The following is a 14,260-nucleotide window of genomic DNA, read 5'->3' on the forward strand; positions in this document are numbered from 1 at the left end:
ACCCACCCCTTACGTCTAGATTTCGAAACCCCGCCTCTCCGTGACGTCGGCACGCCCGGTCGCGTCGGATTATAAAAGCCTTGCGGGCTGCGTCACTTCTTAGAAGCTTAGCTGTGGATCACGCTCATGTACCTGCCGGACGCCAGATCCCCTTTGCAGCGACAGCGATTGCAGTAGCCGGTGACAACGTGAGTCCCAGAGCCCGACACCGGAGGGCGAGATGAACGCGCTGGCTTCCCGAGCCATCCAGATCCGCGATCGCTTGTGGCAGCCCGAGCCGGCCCTCCTGCCCCCAGGGTGACGCGCAGCCCGGAGTCGGTGAGTGAGGGGTCGGAACGCCAGGGCCCTGAGGGGTTGAGGGCTGGGAATCAGACTCCGGGTCGGTAATGAGGAGGGAGTTTGGACTTCTAGGTACGTAGACGGGAGGGTTCGAGGCCGGGACTCGTGAGTTCCGAGGAAGGGTGGCCTGGGAGCCTGAACTCTTGCGTCTGGGAACAGGTGCGGCCAGGACGGACTCCAGGGCTCGGACTTAGGAAGGAGAAAGGATTGGGAGCCTGGAGCCTTGAGCCTGGCGGGAGGAGGGCTCTGGAAGCCAGACTCCTGGATCCCCAGTGATGGAACCATGCAGGGGGTCGGAACGTTTGAGTCTCAGAGGGAGGAAGGTCTTGAGGGCCCGATATGTGAGCCCTCAGGATGGATAAGAGAACCAGGGGCTAGGACCTTGTCCCCAAGGGAAGCAAGTAGAGACCCTGTATTCTCAGTTCTGGAAACTGAGCCTTCTTAGTCTGAGAGAAGAGGCTGGGGGGCTTGGACTCTTGGGCCTAAGAAAAATGAGAGAAGTGGGGACTCAGACTCCTGGGTATTGAGAGAACGGAGGTGGGGAGGAGGTGGGAACCGTCTACCTCTGCTGGAGAAGGGAGTAGCAGGGATCAGAAAGGAATGTGGGGGAGGGACTCTCACGTTGCTGTTTGTGTCACTATTTCCATGGCTGTGACTCACAGTCATCCCATGATGCTCTCCCCTAAATGGCTTCTGAGCTTTGTTTTCTTTTGTCCCAGCACAGACAAATGGCCCCAGGCCAAGCGCCCCATCAGTCTGCCCCCTGGAGGGGTACCCACCCCTTTTTCCTCCTGTCCCCGCTGATGGGCCTTCTCAGCAGGGCCTGGAGCCACCTGAGGGGCCCAGGACCTCCAGAACCCTGGCTGTTGGAACCAGTAGCCAGAGCCGATCAAGGAGAAGCTGGTCTGGAGGGAGCAGCTCAGACTTTTGTGGGCATCCACTGTGCCCCGGAGGACAGGCACTTTCGAGGGGAGACTGGAGACGGAGCCGTTGAGGACGATGGAGACGCATTCGGGGGGGCCTGCCATGATCTAAAAGCCAGTAGTTCTCTCCTTGAAGCCTGGGGACTTTCAGATGATGATGATGATGATGAAGAGGATGGTGGGGAGCAAACAACCAGTGTCCCTCAAGAGCAAGCAAGTGAATTTGTAGGTGGCCAGCCTGCTCCCCTCTCCCCTCCCCTTCCAGTAACAGCCCTGCAGGACCCTCCTGGAGAGGAGAAATCTGAGGAAGGAGGAGCTGCTGAAAGTGAAGTGGTCACGTTTTTCTCTTTTCCGCCATCACCCTGGGAGTGTTGTCCAGGGGAGGAGGAAGGAGGAGCTGTAAAGAAAGAAGCTGCCAGAGCACCTGCTTTTCCTTTGTCTCCAGGATCCAAGCCTAAAGCTCGGGGGTATTGTGCTGGGGAGGAAGAGGGTCAAGCGACAGAGGAAAAAAGAACAGAAAATAAAGAAGCCACAAAGAGCTCCATTTTCCCTTCATCTTCAGGCTTTCACGCTAGGGCCTGGGAGCGTGGTTCAGGAGAGGAGTCTGAGGAGGAAGAAGATGAATTCAGTGACTCGGGAGCAGCTGAGGAGGAGGGAGACGCTGAGGGTCCCTCTTCCGTCCCATCCACAAATGCCTTCGTCAGGGCCTGGGTGTACCGGCCAGGAGAGGACACGGAGGACGAGGAGGAAGAGGAGGAGGAAGATGAATTCAGTGACTCGGGAGCAGCTGAGGAGGGGGGAGAAGCTGAGGGTCCCTCTTCCATCCCATCCACAAATGCCTTCGTCAGGGCCTGGGTGTACCGGCCAGGAGAGGACACGGAGGACGAGGAGGAAGATGAATTCAGTGACTCGGGAGCAGCTGAGGAGGGGGGAGAAGCTGAGGGTCCCTCTTCCATCCCATCCACAAATGCCTTCGTCAGGGCCTGGGTGTACCGGCCAGGAGAGGACACGGAGGACGAGGAGGAGGAGGAAGATGAATTCAGTGACTCGGGAGCAGCTGAGGAGGGGAGAGAAGCTGAGGGTCCCTCTTCCGTCCCATCCACAAATACTTTCATCAGGGGTTGGGTGTATCGGCCAGGAGAGGACACGGAGGATGAGGAGGAAGAGGAGTTCAGTGACTCAGGAGCAGCTGAGGAGGAGGGAGAAGCTGAGGCTTCTTCTTCTGTCCCCCCAACAGGTACCTTCTTAAGGGCCTGGGTTTATCGGCCAGGAGAGGACACAGAAGAGGAAGATGAGAATGAGGAGGATGATGACTCAGAAGCCTCTGACTCGGCGCCGAGTCCCTCCCTTCACGCTCAGAGCGCCCTCCTCAGGGGCTGGATGTATCCACCGGGAGAGGACACAGAAGGAAGGGAAGTTGCTAAGCAGCAGGGAGAAGCTGAGCCCCGCCCCTTCCGAGTGGCCATCTATTTACCTGGAGAAAGGCCACCACCTCCCTGGGCTCCCCCTCGGCTACCCGTCCGACTACAGAGGCGACTTAAGTCCACGGAAACCCCCACCCGGCGTCCTGACCCTGAGCCTCCCGTAAAGGCCAGAAAGGTGGGTGCTGAGGGCTCAAGTTCTCCAGTCTTAGGGAGGAGCTGGAACTCTTATCTTCCTTCCTGGAGCTCCTGGGCGGGGGAGGGGCCGAACGCCCCAACTTCTGGGTCCCCTGTGTGTTGCAGAGGGTTGCATGTGAACTCCGCTGGGAGGGCTGTGTTCACGGTAACGCAATCCTTTGCAAGAGGCTGGGCCCCTGTGAGGAGAGGGGGCAGCTGTGGTTCATTGTCAGCATCAGGGAACCAACCGCCTCCATCTGCAGGGGGCCGGATCTGGTGGGTGAATGGCTAGCAGGTGACTAACCAGATCACAAGCATTCTTGTGGAACTAATTTTCGTTTGGTTCTCTCTCTCTTTTCCCGGCCCCTCCCCCCGCCCCCCTCCCTGTGGACACGTGCGTCTTGTGTCTGTGCTGGTCCACCTCCAGGTACGCTTCTCTGAGAAGGTCTCTGTCCATCTCCTGGCTGTCTGGGCAGGACCAGCCCGGGCCGCCCGCCGGGGACCCTGGGAGCAGCTAGCCCGAGATCGAAGTCGCTTCGCCCGTCGCATTGCTCAGGCCCAGGAGCAGCTGGGCCCCTGTCTCACCCCTGCTGCCCGGGCCAGGGCCTGGGCGCGCTTTGGGAACCCTACGCCTCCTCTGGCCGCCACACCTGCTCCTACCCAGATCTTACCATTGTCCTCCGCCCAGGCCACAGCCTTGAGCCCTGTTAGGGCATCTCCCTTCGCCCCTCTGTCCCTGTCTCCCGGCTTGGACCTCAGTGGGAGGCGTGGCTAAGATCATGTAGTTTCATGTTTATATTATTTATTTTTTGTATATTGTTTTATATAAGAAATAAAACTTTGTGATTTGTAGCAAGCAATGTCCCTGCCACTGTGTGTATCTGAACTGACAATCTCCACTACCCTCGGGATAAAGGGGAGTACTCAATAGAGAATAAACTGTATTTCCCATCATCACTCAAATCTGCTTCTTGTCCTGAGGCTTTTGAACTAAGGGCTGGTGGGTCTTGTTAATTTTTCTTTGGCTTCTGCGTAAATTTTATTAAACTTGGGACAGGGGCGCCTGGGTGGCTCAGCCAGGTAAGTCTGATTTCAGCTCAGGTCATGATCTCCCTGTTAGTTCAAGCCCTGTATCGGGCTCTCTGGTGTTGGCATGGAGCCTGCTTCGGATCTTCTGTCCCCTCTCTCTGCCTTTACCCACCCGTTCTCTCTCTCTCTCTCAAATAAACTTGGGACAGTTATCTCCCCAAGGGGGGCTAGGAGCTGGACTCAGTAATCTCAAAAAACAAAAAAACAAGGGTTCAGGGGCACCTGGGTGGCTCAGTGGGTAAAGCATCTGACTTTGGCTCAGGTCACGATCTCACGGTTTCTGAGTTCAAGCCCCGTGTCAGGCTCTGTACTGACAGCTCGGAGCCAGGAGCCTGTTTTGGATTCTGTCTCCCTCTCTCTCTGCCTCTCTCCCGCTCACACTCTCTCTCTCTCAAAAATAAATGAACGTTCAAAAAAATGGGGGGGGGGGGTTCATTTCTAGTCCTCCATGCCTCCCGGAATATACTCATCCTCCTATTGGCCATTTAAATGGTGAATTGCTTGAGGCTCCCAGCTGCCCAATTTCATATTTATAAGCCCTGTTCCAGAGATTGTGACTAATAGCACATATGTTACAGGATTGTAAGGCCCCAAAGGAGTTCTTATTGAGTGATTTTAAGTAATTCCTGCACCCAATGTGGGGCTTGAACTCAACCTTGAGATCAAGAGTCCTACCCTCTCATGACTGAGCCAGCCAGACACCCCAAGATGTTCATATTTAAAACAATCCTTGCCAAGGGCGCCTGGCTGACTCAGTTGGTTAAGCAAATGACTCTGCTCAGGTCATGATCTCGTGGTTCATAAGACTGAGCCCCATGTTGGGCTCTGTGCTGGCAATGGAGCCTGCTTGGGATTCTCTCCCTCCCACTCTGCCCCTCCTCTGCTTGCGCGCTCTCTCAAAACAATAGATAAAAAATAAGTAAATAAAAATTGGGGCGCCTGGGTGGCTCAGTTGCTTAAGCATCTGACTTCGGCTCGTCATGATCTCATGTTTTGTGAGTTCGAGCCCCGCATCGGGCTGTTTCCTTTGGGTGCAGGGTCGGCTTTGGATCCTTTTTCTCCCTCTCTCTGCCCCTCCCCTGCTCACACGTGTTCTCTCTCAAAAATAAATAAACATTAAAAAAGTAAAAAATAAACTTAAAAACTGGCAAAAATAATCCTTGCCAAATAACACATTTTTTTTTTGAGCTTTATTTTTTTTTAATTTTTTTTTTTTAACGTTTTATTTATTTTTGAGACAGGGAGAGACAGAGGATGAACGGGGGAGGGTCAGAGAGAGGGAGACACAGAATCTGAAACAGGCTCCAGGCTCTGAGCTGTCAGCACAGAGCCCGACGCGGGGCTCGAACTCACGGACCGCGAGATCGTGACCTGAGCCGAAGTCGGCCGCTTAACCGACTGAGCCACCCAGGCCCCCCTATTTATTTATTTTTTAACGTTTATTTATTTTTGAGACAGAGAGAGACAGAGCATGAACGGGGGAGGGTCAGAGAGAGAGAGGGAGACACAGAATCTGATACAGGCTCCAGGCTCTGAGCTGTCAGCACAGAGCCCGACGTGGGGCTTGAACCCACAAACCATGAGATCATGACCTGAAACGAAGTCGGAGGCTTAACCGACCGAGCCACCCAGGCGCCCCCAAATAACAAATGTTATACAGGTGTTAGCCAGTATTGTAATTACTCTCTCACCCATGCATGTCTTGAATTCAAGTTTGCCTCCAACTCAGAAGTCTTTTCTGACCTCAGATCTGTTGAGCAGTTCAAAGAAGAATGGCCCAAACATCCTGTCCTTTGTCCAGCCTCCGGCCCTGCCCCCTCTCCTTTGCTTCCCCAGGCTTTCATATTCCCAAGCCAATCAAGTCTCTTTCCACTTTAAGACCTTTGTATAAGCTGTGCCTACCGCCTGATGTCCCACCCCTGACCCCCTCTGGCGATTCCAGAATCGTTCCCCGTGATTCTTAAGATGCGTTTTGATTTTCTGTTGCTTAAGACCCATCTCCCACGACTCTTGAGTCCCGGGAAAGCAGGTGCTGCTGAAAAGCCCACTCCCTGAATCACACGACTGGGCACCCAGGCAGCGTACGAGGTGTTAATAGTAAGGTGGTGCAAAAGAAGGCGCGCTGGGGCCCTTTCTCCCAATGAGCAGGCGACAGAAGCTGACGAGGGTATGGTATTTCATTGGATTACTCACACGCCAGCTTTCCATCGAAACTGGACAAGCAGATGGCGAAGGCTTGGAGGGGGCAAAGCGGGAAGCAGAAGTCCATGATGAACGTGTCTGGGGCCACGCGGCCGAACTGGAGCACGAGGGCACCGGCTGAGGAGGAAGTCAGGATCTAAGCCCAGCCCCACCCCTCAATTCCCTCCCGCGGTCCTCTGAGCTTCCGGAACTACACAAAGGCTGGGCGGCGCGCCCGCTCAGCCCAGAAACCGAGGGCCGCTTAAAAAACTACATTTCCCAACAGGCTTTGCAACAGCGTGGACTCGGCCCAGCCTAGACAAACGCTCAAATGCTGATGGGAGACGTAGTTCTTGTCGGCTCATGCCACCCTCCAACCTCCCCTTACTCCCCGCCCAGGGAAAACGGTTCTTAGGAGCTCACGGTCATCCGGATGCACGATCTGGAAGTTCTTGACCGAGGCCTGGGTGACTCGACCGTGAAAATTGAGTACGTAGGCGCCGCTCCTGTAGCTCCACCACGGGGCTTTGTTTTGTAGCAGGACCAGTCCCTGGCTAGCTCCCCGTTGGAGGCGACACAGTAGTGACTCCTGCTCCTAGCAGATAAAGTAGGGGGGGGTGTTTAACCTACCACCAATGGGCCTTTTTCCTCCGGATGCAGATTTTTGAGTCTCTAGTCTCTCTCCTCTGGGAAACATAGAAGTCTAACAAAGTCCTCCTGGCTTCACATATGACCTTCTGCAAGCCATGGGCCCCCTTCTCCCTTAGGACCTAGGGCCAGTCCCCCAGACCTTCCTCTCCCACTGACCCAGACAGTCTCAGCCTTAGCCAACTCACGTTTTGTGGCTGGACGCGGAGTCTCTGGTTCTGGTCATCGATTCCTGGAATGATCACAGTCATTTTCCGGGGCCCTCGGAATCCCAAGACGTTGGTCTCCTGTGGGAATTATGCTCCAGTTGGCCTGGCTCTTTCTCCTCCCCACCGTCCTGCTTCATCCTCTCTTGTCTCCAGGAAACTCACATAGCACACAGCCCCCAGCTCCTCTCTGATCCGAGTGGTCTCCGGGACAAAATTCTTCCTCTCAGGGTTCACTCCATTGTCAAAGATGGTGAACTTGGTGCCCAGGACATTAGATCTGCTCCAGGAGGGGCGGGGGGGGGGGGGGGGGTGGTCAGAGCAAAAATCATAATTACTGTTTTGCTGTACTTGGAGTGCTTTCCCATGTCATCAACTCTTCCCGTTAACCGTCTGCTTGAGATTTAAGTTTTGTGTTCCATGTATCCACAGCCCCAGCCCCTCTGTTTCTTTGATAAGCCATGACTTTTAGCCTCCTGCCTTGGCCTTCTAGGAACCTTCTTCCCCCAGAGATTCAAGAATGCATGCATTACATTACATCCACACATTACAGCCCTCTCCCACAGGAACTTAGGAGTCCCACCCCCCCTTGCCTCTCCAGAAGTCAAATGTTTTTTGGTTTTTTTTTTTTTTTAAGTTTACTTATTTATTTTGAGAGAGAGAGAATCCCAAGCAGGCTTCACACTGTCAGCACAGAGCCTGACTCAGCGCTAGGTCTCACCAACCATGGGATCATGACCTGAGCCGAAATCAAGAGTCGAGGGCCTAACAGACTGAGCCACCCAGGCGGCCCCAGAACTTGTCCTAAATGTCAACCTCTGCTCCAAAGCCCTTAGTTCTCCTATTCCCAACCACCCTGGGGCTACCACGTGAAGAAATAACAGAACCCAGCCGTCTAAGACAAAAGGTCCTTGAACAGGTGGAACTTGCGCTCTGTGGCCTTCTGGGAAATGTAGTTCCCTTGCCCTTCTCCCCTGCCGCCGCCCCTCCCCCGCCCCCGTTTTTCACACATATCAGGGCTCTGCCCACCTGACTTTGCCCACAAAGTTGTCCCCATCCCGAGACAGGTCTGTGGGGTCCAGGGAAATGAGGTAATTGGAGGTTTTGCTCCTTTTTCTCTTGCGTCCAGCCAGGAGGAAGTGCTGTGGATAGGAAAAACAGCCCATCAGGATTGATTTCTGGTATCCGGCTAGGGTCAGGGGTCTAAGACAAGGAAACACCACGTCCCCATGACAGAGGAGAGGGTAATGGAGCACTAAATATCTCAAGCCTTGCTGGGAGATGTGGTTCTCTCTGAACGAAGTCATCTGCTACGTCCGGAAGCGGCGCGTCACATCTTAATATCTCCCCCTCATCCGTTCCGCAATTGGGACTTGGGTCAGGGCTGAGCCCAGGCAGAGGGCAGCCCAACTGTGGCAAGGCTGGGCCGCTTTGGAGAATAGGGAAGAGCCTCAAGTGGAACACTGCAGGACTTTGGTAGGCATTTCACCGGGGAAGAGCAAGTCTGGCACTACCGAGAAGGGAAATAGCCTCTTTTGGGGAGAGTACTTTGAAGAGAGGCCACCACACTGAGGGGGAACTGGCCAGCTTGAGGGGGACGTGGCCTGGCTCTGGGGGAGGGGCTTGGTTCCTGAGGGGCCGGGTTTATCCTAGGCATGGGTGGGGCCTGATAGATAAGAAGGCTCTTTGAGGGGCCAAACACAATGGGGCCAATACCTTGAGAGGGTATGTAAGGGGTGGAGTTTTGGAGGCTGAGACTTTGAGACTCAAAGAGACCTTGAGACTTTGAGACCAAGGCTGAGACTTTGAGAAAGGCAGGCTTATCTCAAGAGGGGACGAAGCCTAGTAATGAGCTTGGTTAAGGCCACTGAGAAAGGAGCCTTTCACAGAAAGTTCTGTGAAGGGCGGGGCTTGGCGTTGGAGTTCACAAGTCCTAGCTCCAAGACGAGCAAGGCCTGGAATCGTTTAAGTCTCGACAAGGCTCAGAAAGGGGCGGGGCTTGTCCCTGGGAGGTGGATCTCGTTCCAGAGGCTGTCAGACCGCACCTTCCGCCCGTCGGCCGCCTCCAGGTAGAGATGGTAGAAAGGGAACATGCCCTTGTCTACGCCGCGCTTGTCGCGGCTGATGCGGCACTGCACTATGCGGCCGCGCAGCGCTGGCCGCAGGACATACGCTTCCATGTCTTCTCCCAGTCGAGGGCCTGGGGCGCGGGGAGGCGAGCAGGACGAGCTTCCTACATCACTGCTGCCTGCGTCTTTCTCGCCTTCCGGGTCCTCCGACACCTCCTCTTCGGCCGCTCCTGGGGAGTTCACTGTAGACTCCGACTCCTCTTTCTTCTCTTCCGGGTGCTTGCCCTAGCCCACGCACCAAATTCAAGTTAGGGGACAGAGCTGAGACCCGCCCCCACCCCAGGCTTGTCAACTACTGATTGGCCACGCCAGCTCAGTGTTACGCCCTCCCTCAACCATGTCTTCCGCCTATTGGCCAAACATCCCGGTCACCTGCTGATTGGCCAGTACCTCCAAGGGGCCCACCCAGCCAAGTCCTCATTGGTTACCACTAATAACGTCCCGCTGAAGCCACGCCCACTCCACCTACCGCTGGGAGAATCCCTTTGAAAGCACCGTCCCTCCAACTAAAACCAGTGTTGATTCGGTCTAGATAACATAATATGGCCCAGAGAGACCCACTTGAAACTATTTAACTTACTTTCATCGATACCAGAGCGAGTGCCAACTAGCTTTTCCCTATCACTGTTTCACCCCTTCTCTCCAAAGCTCGCTACTTTTTGGTGGGCTGGATTTTAATGTATGTGCTTACATAAATTTAAATCCTCTAGATTGATTTCATAAATGGTAACACACAGAGAGAAACTACTAGACCAATCATAACAGGTTCCGCCCACCAGTAAAAAGGGCCTCTGATTAGGCTGCAGAGTTTTACACCCACCCACTCTAGAGTCCCCGGTTAGCCCTCCTGCTATATCCTGATTGGCTGTGCCACCTCCCACCTTTTTGGAGGCCAAGTCTCCATGTCCCCCGTCACCATTCATTCCAGGGTTTGGTCCTGGACTGGGTACCTCATATTCGTCTCCAACATCCTGGAATTTGCTCTCTTCCTGTGCACTGGCCCCTAAGGAGTGGAAGAAGCCAGAAGAAGGCTGGCTCAGGACACCCGGGTCCCAGGAACTTGGGACAAGGTCACCTGGAAAAGGCCAGATATCCTGGGTTTCTGGCCTCTTTGTATGACTCCTCACACTTGCCAGATCTTCCTTCTCCCCCATGTACATGGGTACCTACACTGGCTGAGAAGTCTCTAGATCCCTGGATCTAAGAATAGAGAGGAGTTAAAGTCCTCCATTTCCCTTCTCCCAAAGACCACATCAGAGAGACTAGGAGCTAAAATGGAGCGGAGGAATGAAGTTTGGGACGATAATTAAAAGTTCTGTTATTGGGGCGCCTGGGTGGCTCAGTCAGTGAAGCCTCCGACTTCGGCTCAGGTCATGATCTCGAGGTTCATGAGTTGGAGCCCTGCGTTGGACTCTGCTGACAGCTCAGAGCCTGGAGACTGCTTCAGATTCTGTGCCTCCCTCTTTCTCTGCCCCTTCCCTGCTCTCTCTGTCTCTCTCAAAATAAGTAAACAGACATTAAAATTTGTTTTTCAAAAGGAGTCCTGTTGCTGAATCATTGGTCATACGAATCAATTGGTCATATTGAATCATTGGTCTATAAGAATAGAAGGAATTGTCATACGATATCATCAAGAAATAAAAAGTAATGACGTACTGATAATGCTACAACAAAAGTGACCATTAAAAACATGCTAAGTAAAAGAAGCCACAGTTCATATACTATATTATTCTATTTAAATGAAATGTCCAGAATAGGAAGATCTAAAGAGATAGCAGATTAGTGTTTGCCTAGGGCTGGAGAAATGAGGTGTGTGTGTTGGGGAGGGGGGTGTCACTGCTAAAAGGTACAGGGTTTCTTTTGGGACAATGATAATGTTCTACAATTGAATGTGGTGATGGCTGCTCATCTCTGTAAATATACTAAAAACCATGGAATGGTAAACTTTAAATGCATGAATTGTATGGTATGTGAAATGTATTTCAATAATGCTGTTACAAAAAAGGGAAGAGGATTTCACCCAGTGTCCCTGAAATTACCAGGTCGTTGGAGGGCTGGCCAACCCCTGCGTCGAATCCTGGGAGGCTCTTTGTAAGGAGGTGGAGAAACAGGAATATCCTCCATGGACACTTCCTCCAACTCCAGATCGGAACTATCTGGAAGCCAGGAGAAGGAGAAGGACTAGAGACCAGGATGGCTGGGCTGGGCAGGGGAAGGGGCCTGTAGATTCGGATTCCTGAGTGTTGGAGAAGGAGTTTCAGGACCTAGACTCCTTGCTGTGAGGAATGACAGAGCCCAGAGTGGGCTGGACTCCTGGGTCCTTTGGAGAGAAAGGTTCCAGAGTCCTGAATTCTGAGGGAGTGTAGTTCTAGGATATAGACTGGTCCAAGGACTCGAGATTACCTGCTTTTGTCGGCGAAACCAGTGGGTCACACTCGCCACTGCCATCTCCACCGCAGATCGTGAAGCCCAGGGCACTGTGGAGGCCAGAGCACAGATGTGCCTCTGGCATGTTCTCCTGGAGGAAAGGGTTCCCAAGGCCTGGGAGAAGGTGCAGCGGATCCCATTAACACGATGCACAAATTTCCGTCCTCTGCGCAGAGCTGCTTCCTCACAGACTCCCAGGCACTGTCTCTGACCACCCAAACCCTTGAGACCCATTCAGAACGCTAACTCCGTCCTAAGTCTCAACCAAGCACAGCTCTACGGCTAAATTGTTGCGGACTCAGCGCGGGCACACAATCCCACAGGGGGCTCTCGGTCTCTCCCGGACCTGTCTCTAAATGATCCAGGCCCCGCCCCCCAGGCTTTGTTAATTCCGGCCTTCAGGCGCTTCCAGGGCCCGCCCCCGCAGCTCCCTCAAGCCCCGCCCCAGAGCTCCAAGAAGCCCAATCAAGGGATTCTCTCCGGCCCCACCCTCCAGTTGTACCCCGCCTTGCCCCGCGCTCTGGCTATCCCGCCGCTGAGCTCAGGCGGGTCCTGCTCCTGGGCCCCCAAGGGGCCTGCACTGGGCTCTTCTGGACTCCATTCCGCCCCTCCACCCTGAGCCCTTTAGGCCCCGTCCCAAATTCCCGCAGACCCCTCCCTCTAGGCCTAGGCTCCTGCCCGACACTGGGAACTTTTCCTCACCGCGGTCCCCTGCGAGGCGCTCCTCCCGCCTCCATGGTCGCCGGGGTCGCAGGGAAGCGTCGGGATTGGCCTGAACCATGAGGGGCTCTTGGCGCTTCCGCCGCTGCTTCTTCTCAAAAAGCCGCCGCTGCAGGAGTGGGAAAAGGGGGTGAGGGGGTGGCGACCGGGAACCAGACAGGAAGACAGGGGTGAAAGAGGGCCCGGGGCAAGGGGAGGCATGCATGGGAGGGAGAGCCCAGGCTCTCAGTCCCTCCTTCCTCAGATCCAGCAGTCCTCGCACCCAATCCCCTCTTCCCCCAGGGCCCTAGCAGTCCCGCCCTCCAGAACCTTAGTTCTTTAGAAATTTTGGACTCTCATCCCCAAGGTTTGCTTCTTTAGAAGCCCAACTGCCTATTTTCTCATTTCGCAATTGCAGACTTGAGGCTTGGAGGGAGACAAAGAGGGCCAGGAGTCCCAGAGCAAGTCCTGGGGGTGGTGTTCCTGGAAGCTATGGAAGACAGAAGAGGGGCTGGCAGGACTCCCGCGCTTAGTACCTGCTGTTCCAGCTTCTGCAGCCTCATGGTGGCCAGCTCATCCCCCAGCAACCTGAGAGAGGTGCAGGCTCATGGTGACAACAAGCAGGGCAACACCTCCCCCGCCTTTTCCCCTCCCTGCCCCCCAACTGCCCAAGAGCCTCTCCTTCCCTTCCCTCTCCAGGCCCAACTTAGGGTGCTGAGCACTCTGTGAGGTCACAGAAGAGTTCTGAAACTCTTTTTTTCCCAGCACTGGCCTGTCTGGAATCCAGGAGTCAGAGATCCCCAGCCCTTCCTTGTCAGGACTCAGGAGTCCAGGCCCCCTGCCCCTTACTGCTAGGCTGATGGTGCCCGACCCACCAATAAGGTTAAGAAGCCACAGTTGAGTGGGTGTGGGCATTATCAAACTCTGAGTTCCTCCTGAGCCCCCACTTCCAACCCTGCTCTCCCCATCCTGTTCTCCCCACTCACTCTTTCGTCCATGTGTCATTCTCCTGAGACATCCTGGAGAAGCAAGACTGAGGCGTCAGGACACAGATCCAACATCCCAGTGGATGTTCTGCCCTCCAACACCTGATCTTATGTTTTAAATTTTCTCCTGGACCCAGACAGCTGGAATTCCAGGGACCCAGCAGCCTGTTTCCAGCTTTTGTTACTTTCAGGGGCACAGGAATCTGGTTTTCTCTCCCCCAAATAGCTAACTCTTCTATACCCAGGCATGGGAACTTAGGACCCTGGACCCCCAACACTCGACCCTCAGTGACCCCAGGCCTCCGGCACCCACCTGCCTGGAATCCTGGAAATTCCTCTCCTCCTGCCTGCAGAGAAGCTTTTCACATTCACGCCTCGGTACCTTGCCTCTCCGGCCAATTTCTAAACATACCTGACCCTCTTTTTAGCTGGGGACCTACTCTCTGGGTCTCTCGGAAGTAAGCAGGCAAAGAGGGCTCAGAGGGAGGGAGGGAGATTCCCACTGGGACCTGCCCTAATCCCCTCCCTCCTGGCCCACCACACTCCACCTCCAACAAAGCAATGAACCCTGGCCTCCAGCTGCAGCCTGGCAACCCTGCTCCAAGGGTTCTGAATTGGAAGGGCATGCAGGTGCTCCTTAAAGGGACCCTAGACAGCATCGCAGGGTCCCTCCCTCTCTCTCTCTCTCTCTCTCTCTCTCTCTCTCTCGGCTTATATGCTAAAACTTAGAATATGACCTGTGCCAACAGCTACCGACCTATCTGTAACTCGCAGCCACTTCCTGGGGGAAAAATAAATGGGAAAACTACAACAGCCATGAGGCGAAGGGGCCGAGAGGCCCGCGGAAGTGGCCTCATTTTCCTCCTGCCTGCAGGGAATTGTAGTTCTCTTTGAAATGTAGTTCTCTTTGAAATCCTCCGCTTTCCTTTCGCCTAAAAGGCAGGAAATGCGGCGTCAAGAGGTAAGAGCTTCCGAGAATGGAGGAGAGCCTTTCGAGAACAGGCTAGCGACTTCCACAAGGGGCGGGCCCCTAGA

The 14,260-nt window shown here is 54.4% G+C and overlaps 2 protein-coding genes across 9 annotated transcripts; one reads left to right on the forward strand and one right to left on the reverse strand.

Annotated features, from left to right (window-relative positions):
- Nucleotides 1–88: 88 nt before the first annotated feature.
- On the forward strand, nt 89–3,716 carry PPP1R15A (protein phosphatase 1 regulatory subunit 15A). Of its 3 annotated transcripts, XM_081791483.1 has the most exons (4): nt 89–318; nt 1,064–2,390; nt 2,523–2,861; nt 3,288–3,716. In XM_081791483.1, the coding sequence occupies exons 2-4, from the start codon at nt 1,068–1,070 to the stop codon at nt 3,633–3,635; spliced, it is 2,010 nt and encodes a 669-aa protein (XP_081647609.1). In that variant the 5' UTR covers nt 89–318; nt 1,064–1,067; the 3' UTR covers nt 3,636–3,716. The 3 variants fall into 3 exon arrangements, with proteins under 3 accessions (XP_081647609.1, XP_060507652.3, XP_060507650.3); XM_060651669.3 differs by having other exon boundaries at nt 1,059–2,861; XM_060651667.3 differs by having other exon boundaries at nt 1,064–2,861.
- Nucleotides 3,717–6,108: 2,392 nt separating this feature from the next.
- On the reverse strand, nt 6,109–13,894 carry TULP2 (TUB like protein 2). 6 transcript variants are annotated; one of them, XM_060651680.3, is made up of 13 exons: nt 13,539–13,894; nt 13,226–13,258; nt 12,776–12,827; nt 12,243–12,369; nt 11,517–11,654; nt 11,153–11,269; nt 10,064–10,188; nt 9,030–9,338; nt 8,014–8,126; nt 7,150–7,264; nt 6,967–7,065; nt 6,554–6,719; nt 6,109–6,268 (listed from the first exon to the last, which is right to left on the reverse strand). In XM_060651680.3, exons 2-13 carry the CDS (start codon nt 13,255–13,257, stop codon nt 6,135–6,137), a joined length of 1,527 nt encoding a protein of 508 aa, XP_060507663.2. In that variant the 5' UTR covers nt 13,258; nt 13,539–13,894; the 3' UTR covers nt 6,109–6,134. The 6 variants fall into 6 exon arrangements, with proteins under 6 accessions (XP_060507663.2, XP_060507662.2, XP_060507666.2 ...); XM_060651679.3 differs by having other exon boundaries at nt 6,554–6,725; nt 13,539–13,889; XM_060651683.3 differs by having other exon boundaries at nt 6,554–6,725; nt 10,064–10,116; nt 13,539–13,885.
- Nucleotides 13,895–14,260: the final 366 nt, after the last annotated feature.

The sequence above is a fragment of the Panthera onca genome, chromosome E2, assembly GCF_046562875.1.
Source record: "Panthera onca isolate mPanOnc1 chromosome E2, mPanOnc1 haplotype 2, whole genome shotgun sequence".
NCBI classification, from domain to species: Eukaryota; Metazoa; Chordata; class Mammalia; order Carnivora; family Felidae; genus Panthera; species Panthera onca.

Excerpts from the sequence above, each read along its gene's own strand:
- PPP1R15A (XM_060651669.3), top strand. The coding sequence starts at position 1,068 with ATGGCCCCAGGCCAAGCGCCCCATCAGTCTGCCCCCTGGAGGGGTACC. Across the intron at positions 2,862-3,287 it reads CTCCCGTAAAGGCCAGAAAG|GTACGCTTCTCTGAGAAGGT; the intron begins GTGGGTGCTGAG and ends GTCCACCTCCAG.
- TULP2 (XM_060651679.3), bottom strand. The coding sequence starts at position 13,257 with ATGTCTCAGGAGAATGACACATGGACGAAAGA. Across the intron at positions 11,270-11,516 it reads GGTTTCGCCGACAAAAGCAG|ATAGTTCCGATCTGGAGTTG; the intron begins GTAATCTCGAGT and ends CCTGGCTTCCAG. Across the intron at positions 8,127-9,029 it reads AGGCGGCCGACGGGCGGAAG|CACTTCCTCCTGGCTGGACG; the intron begins GTGCGGTCTGAC and ends TCCTATCCACAG.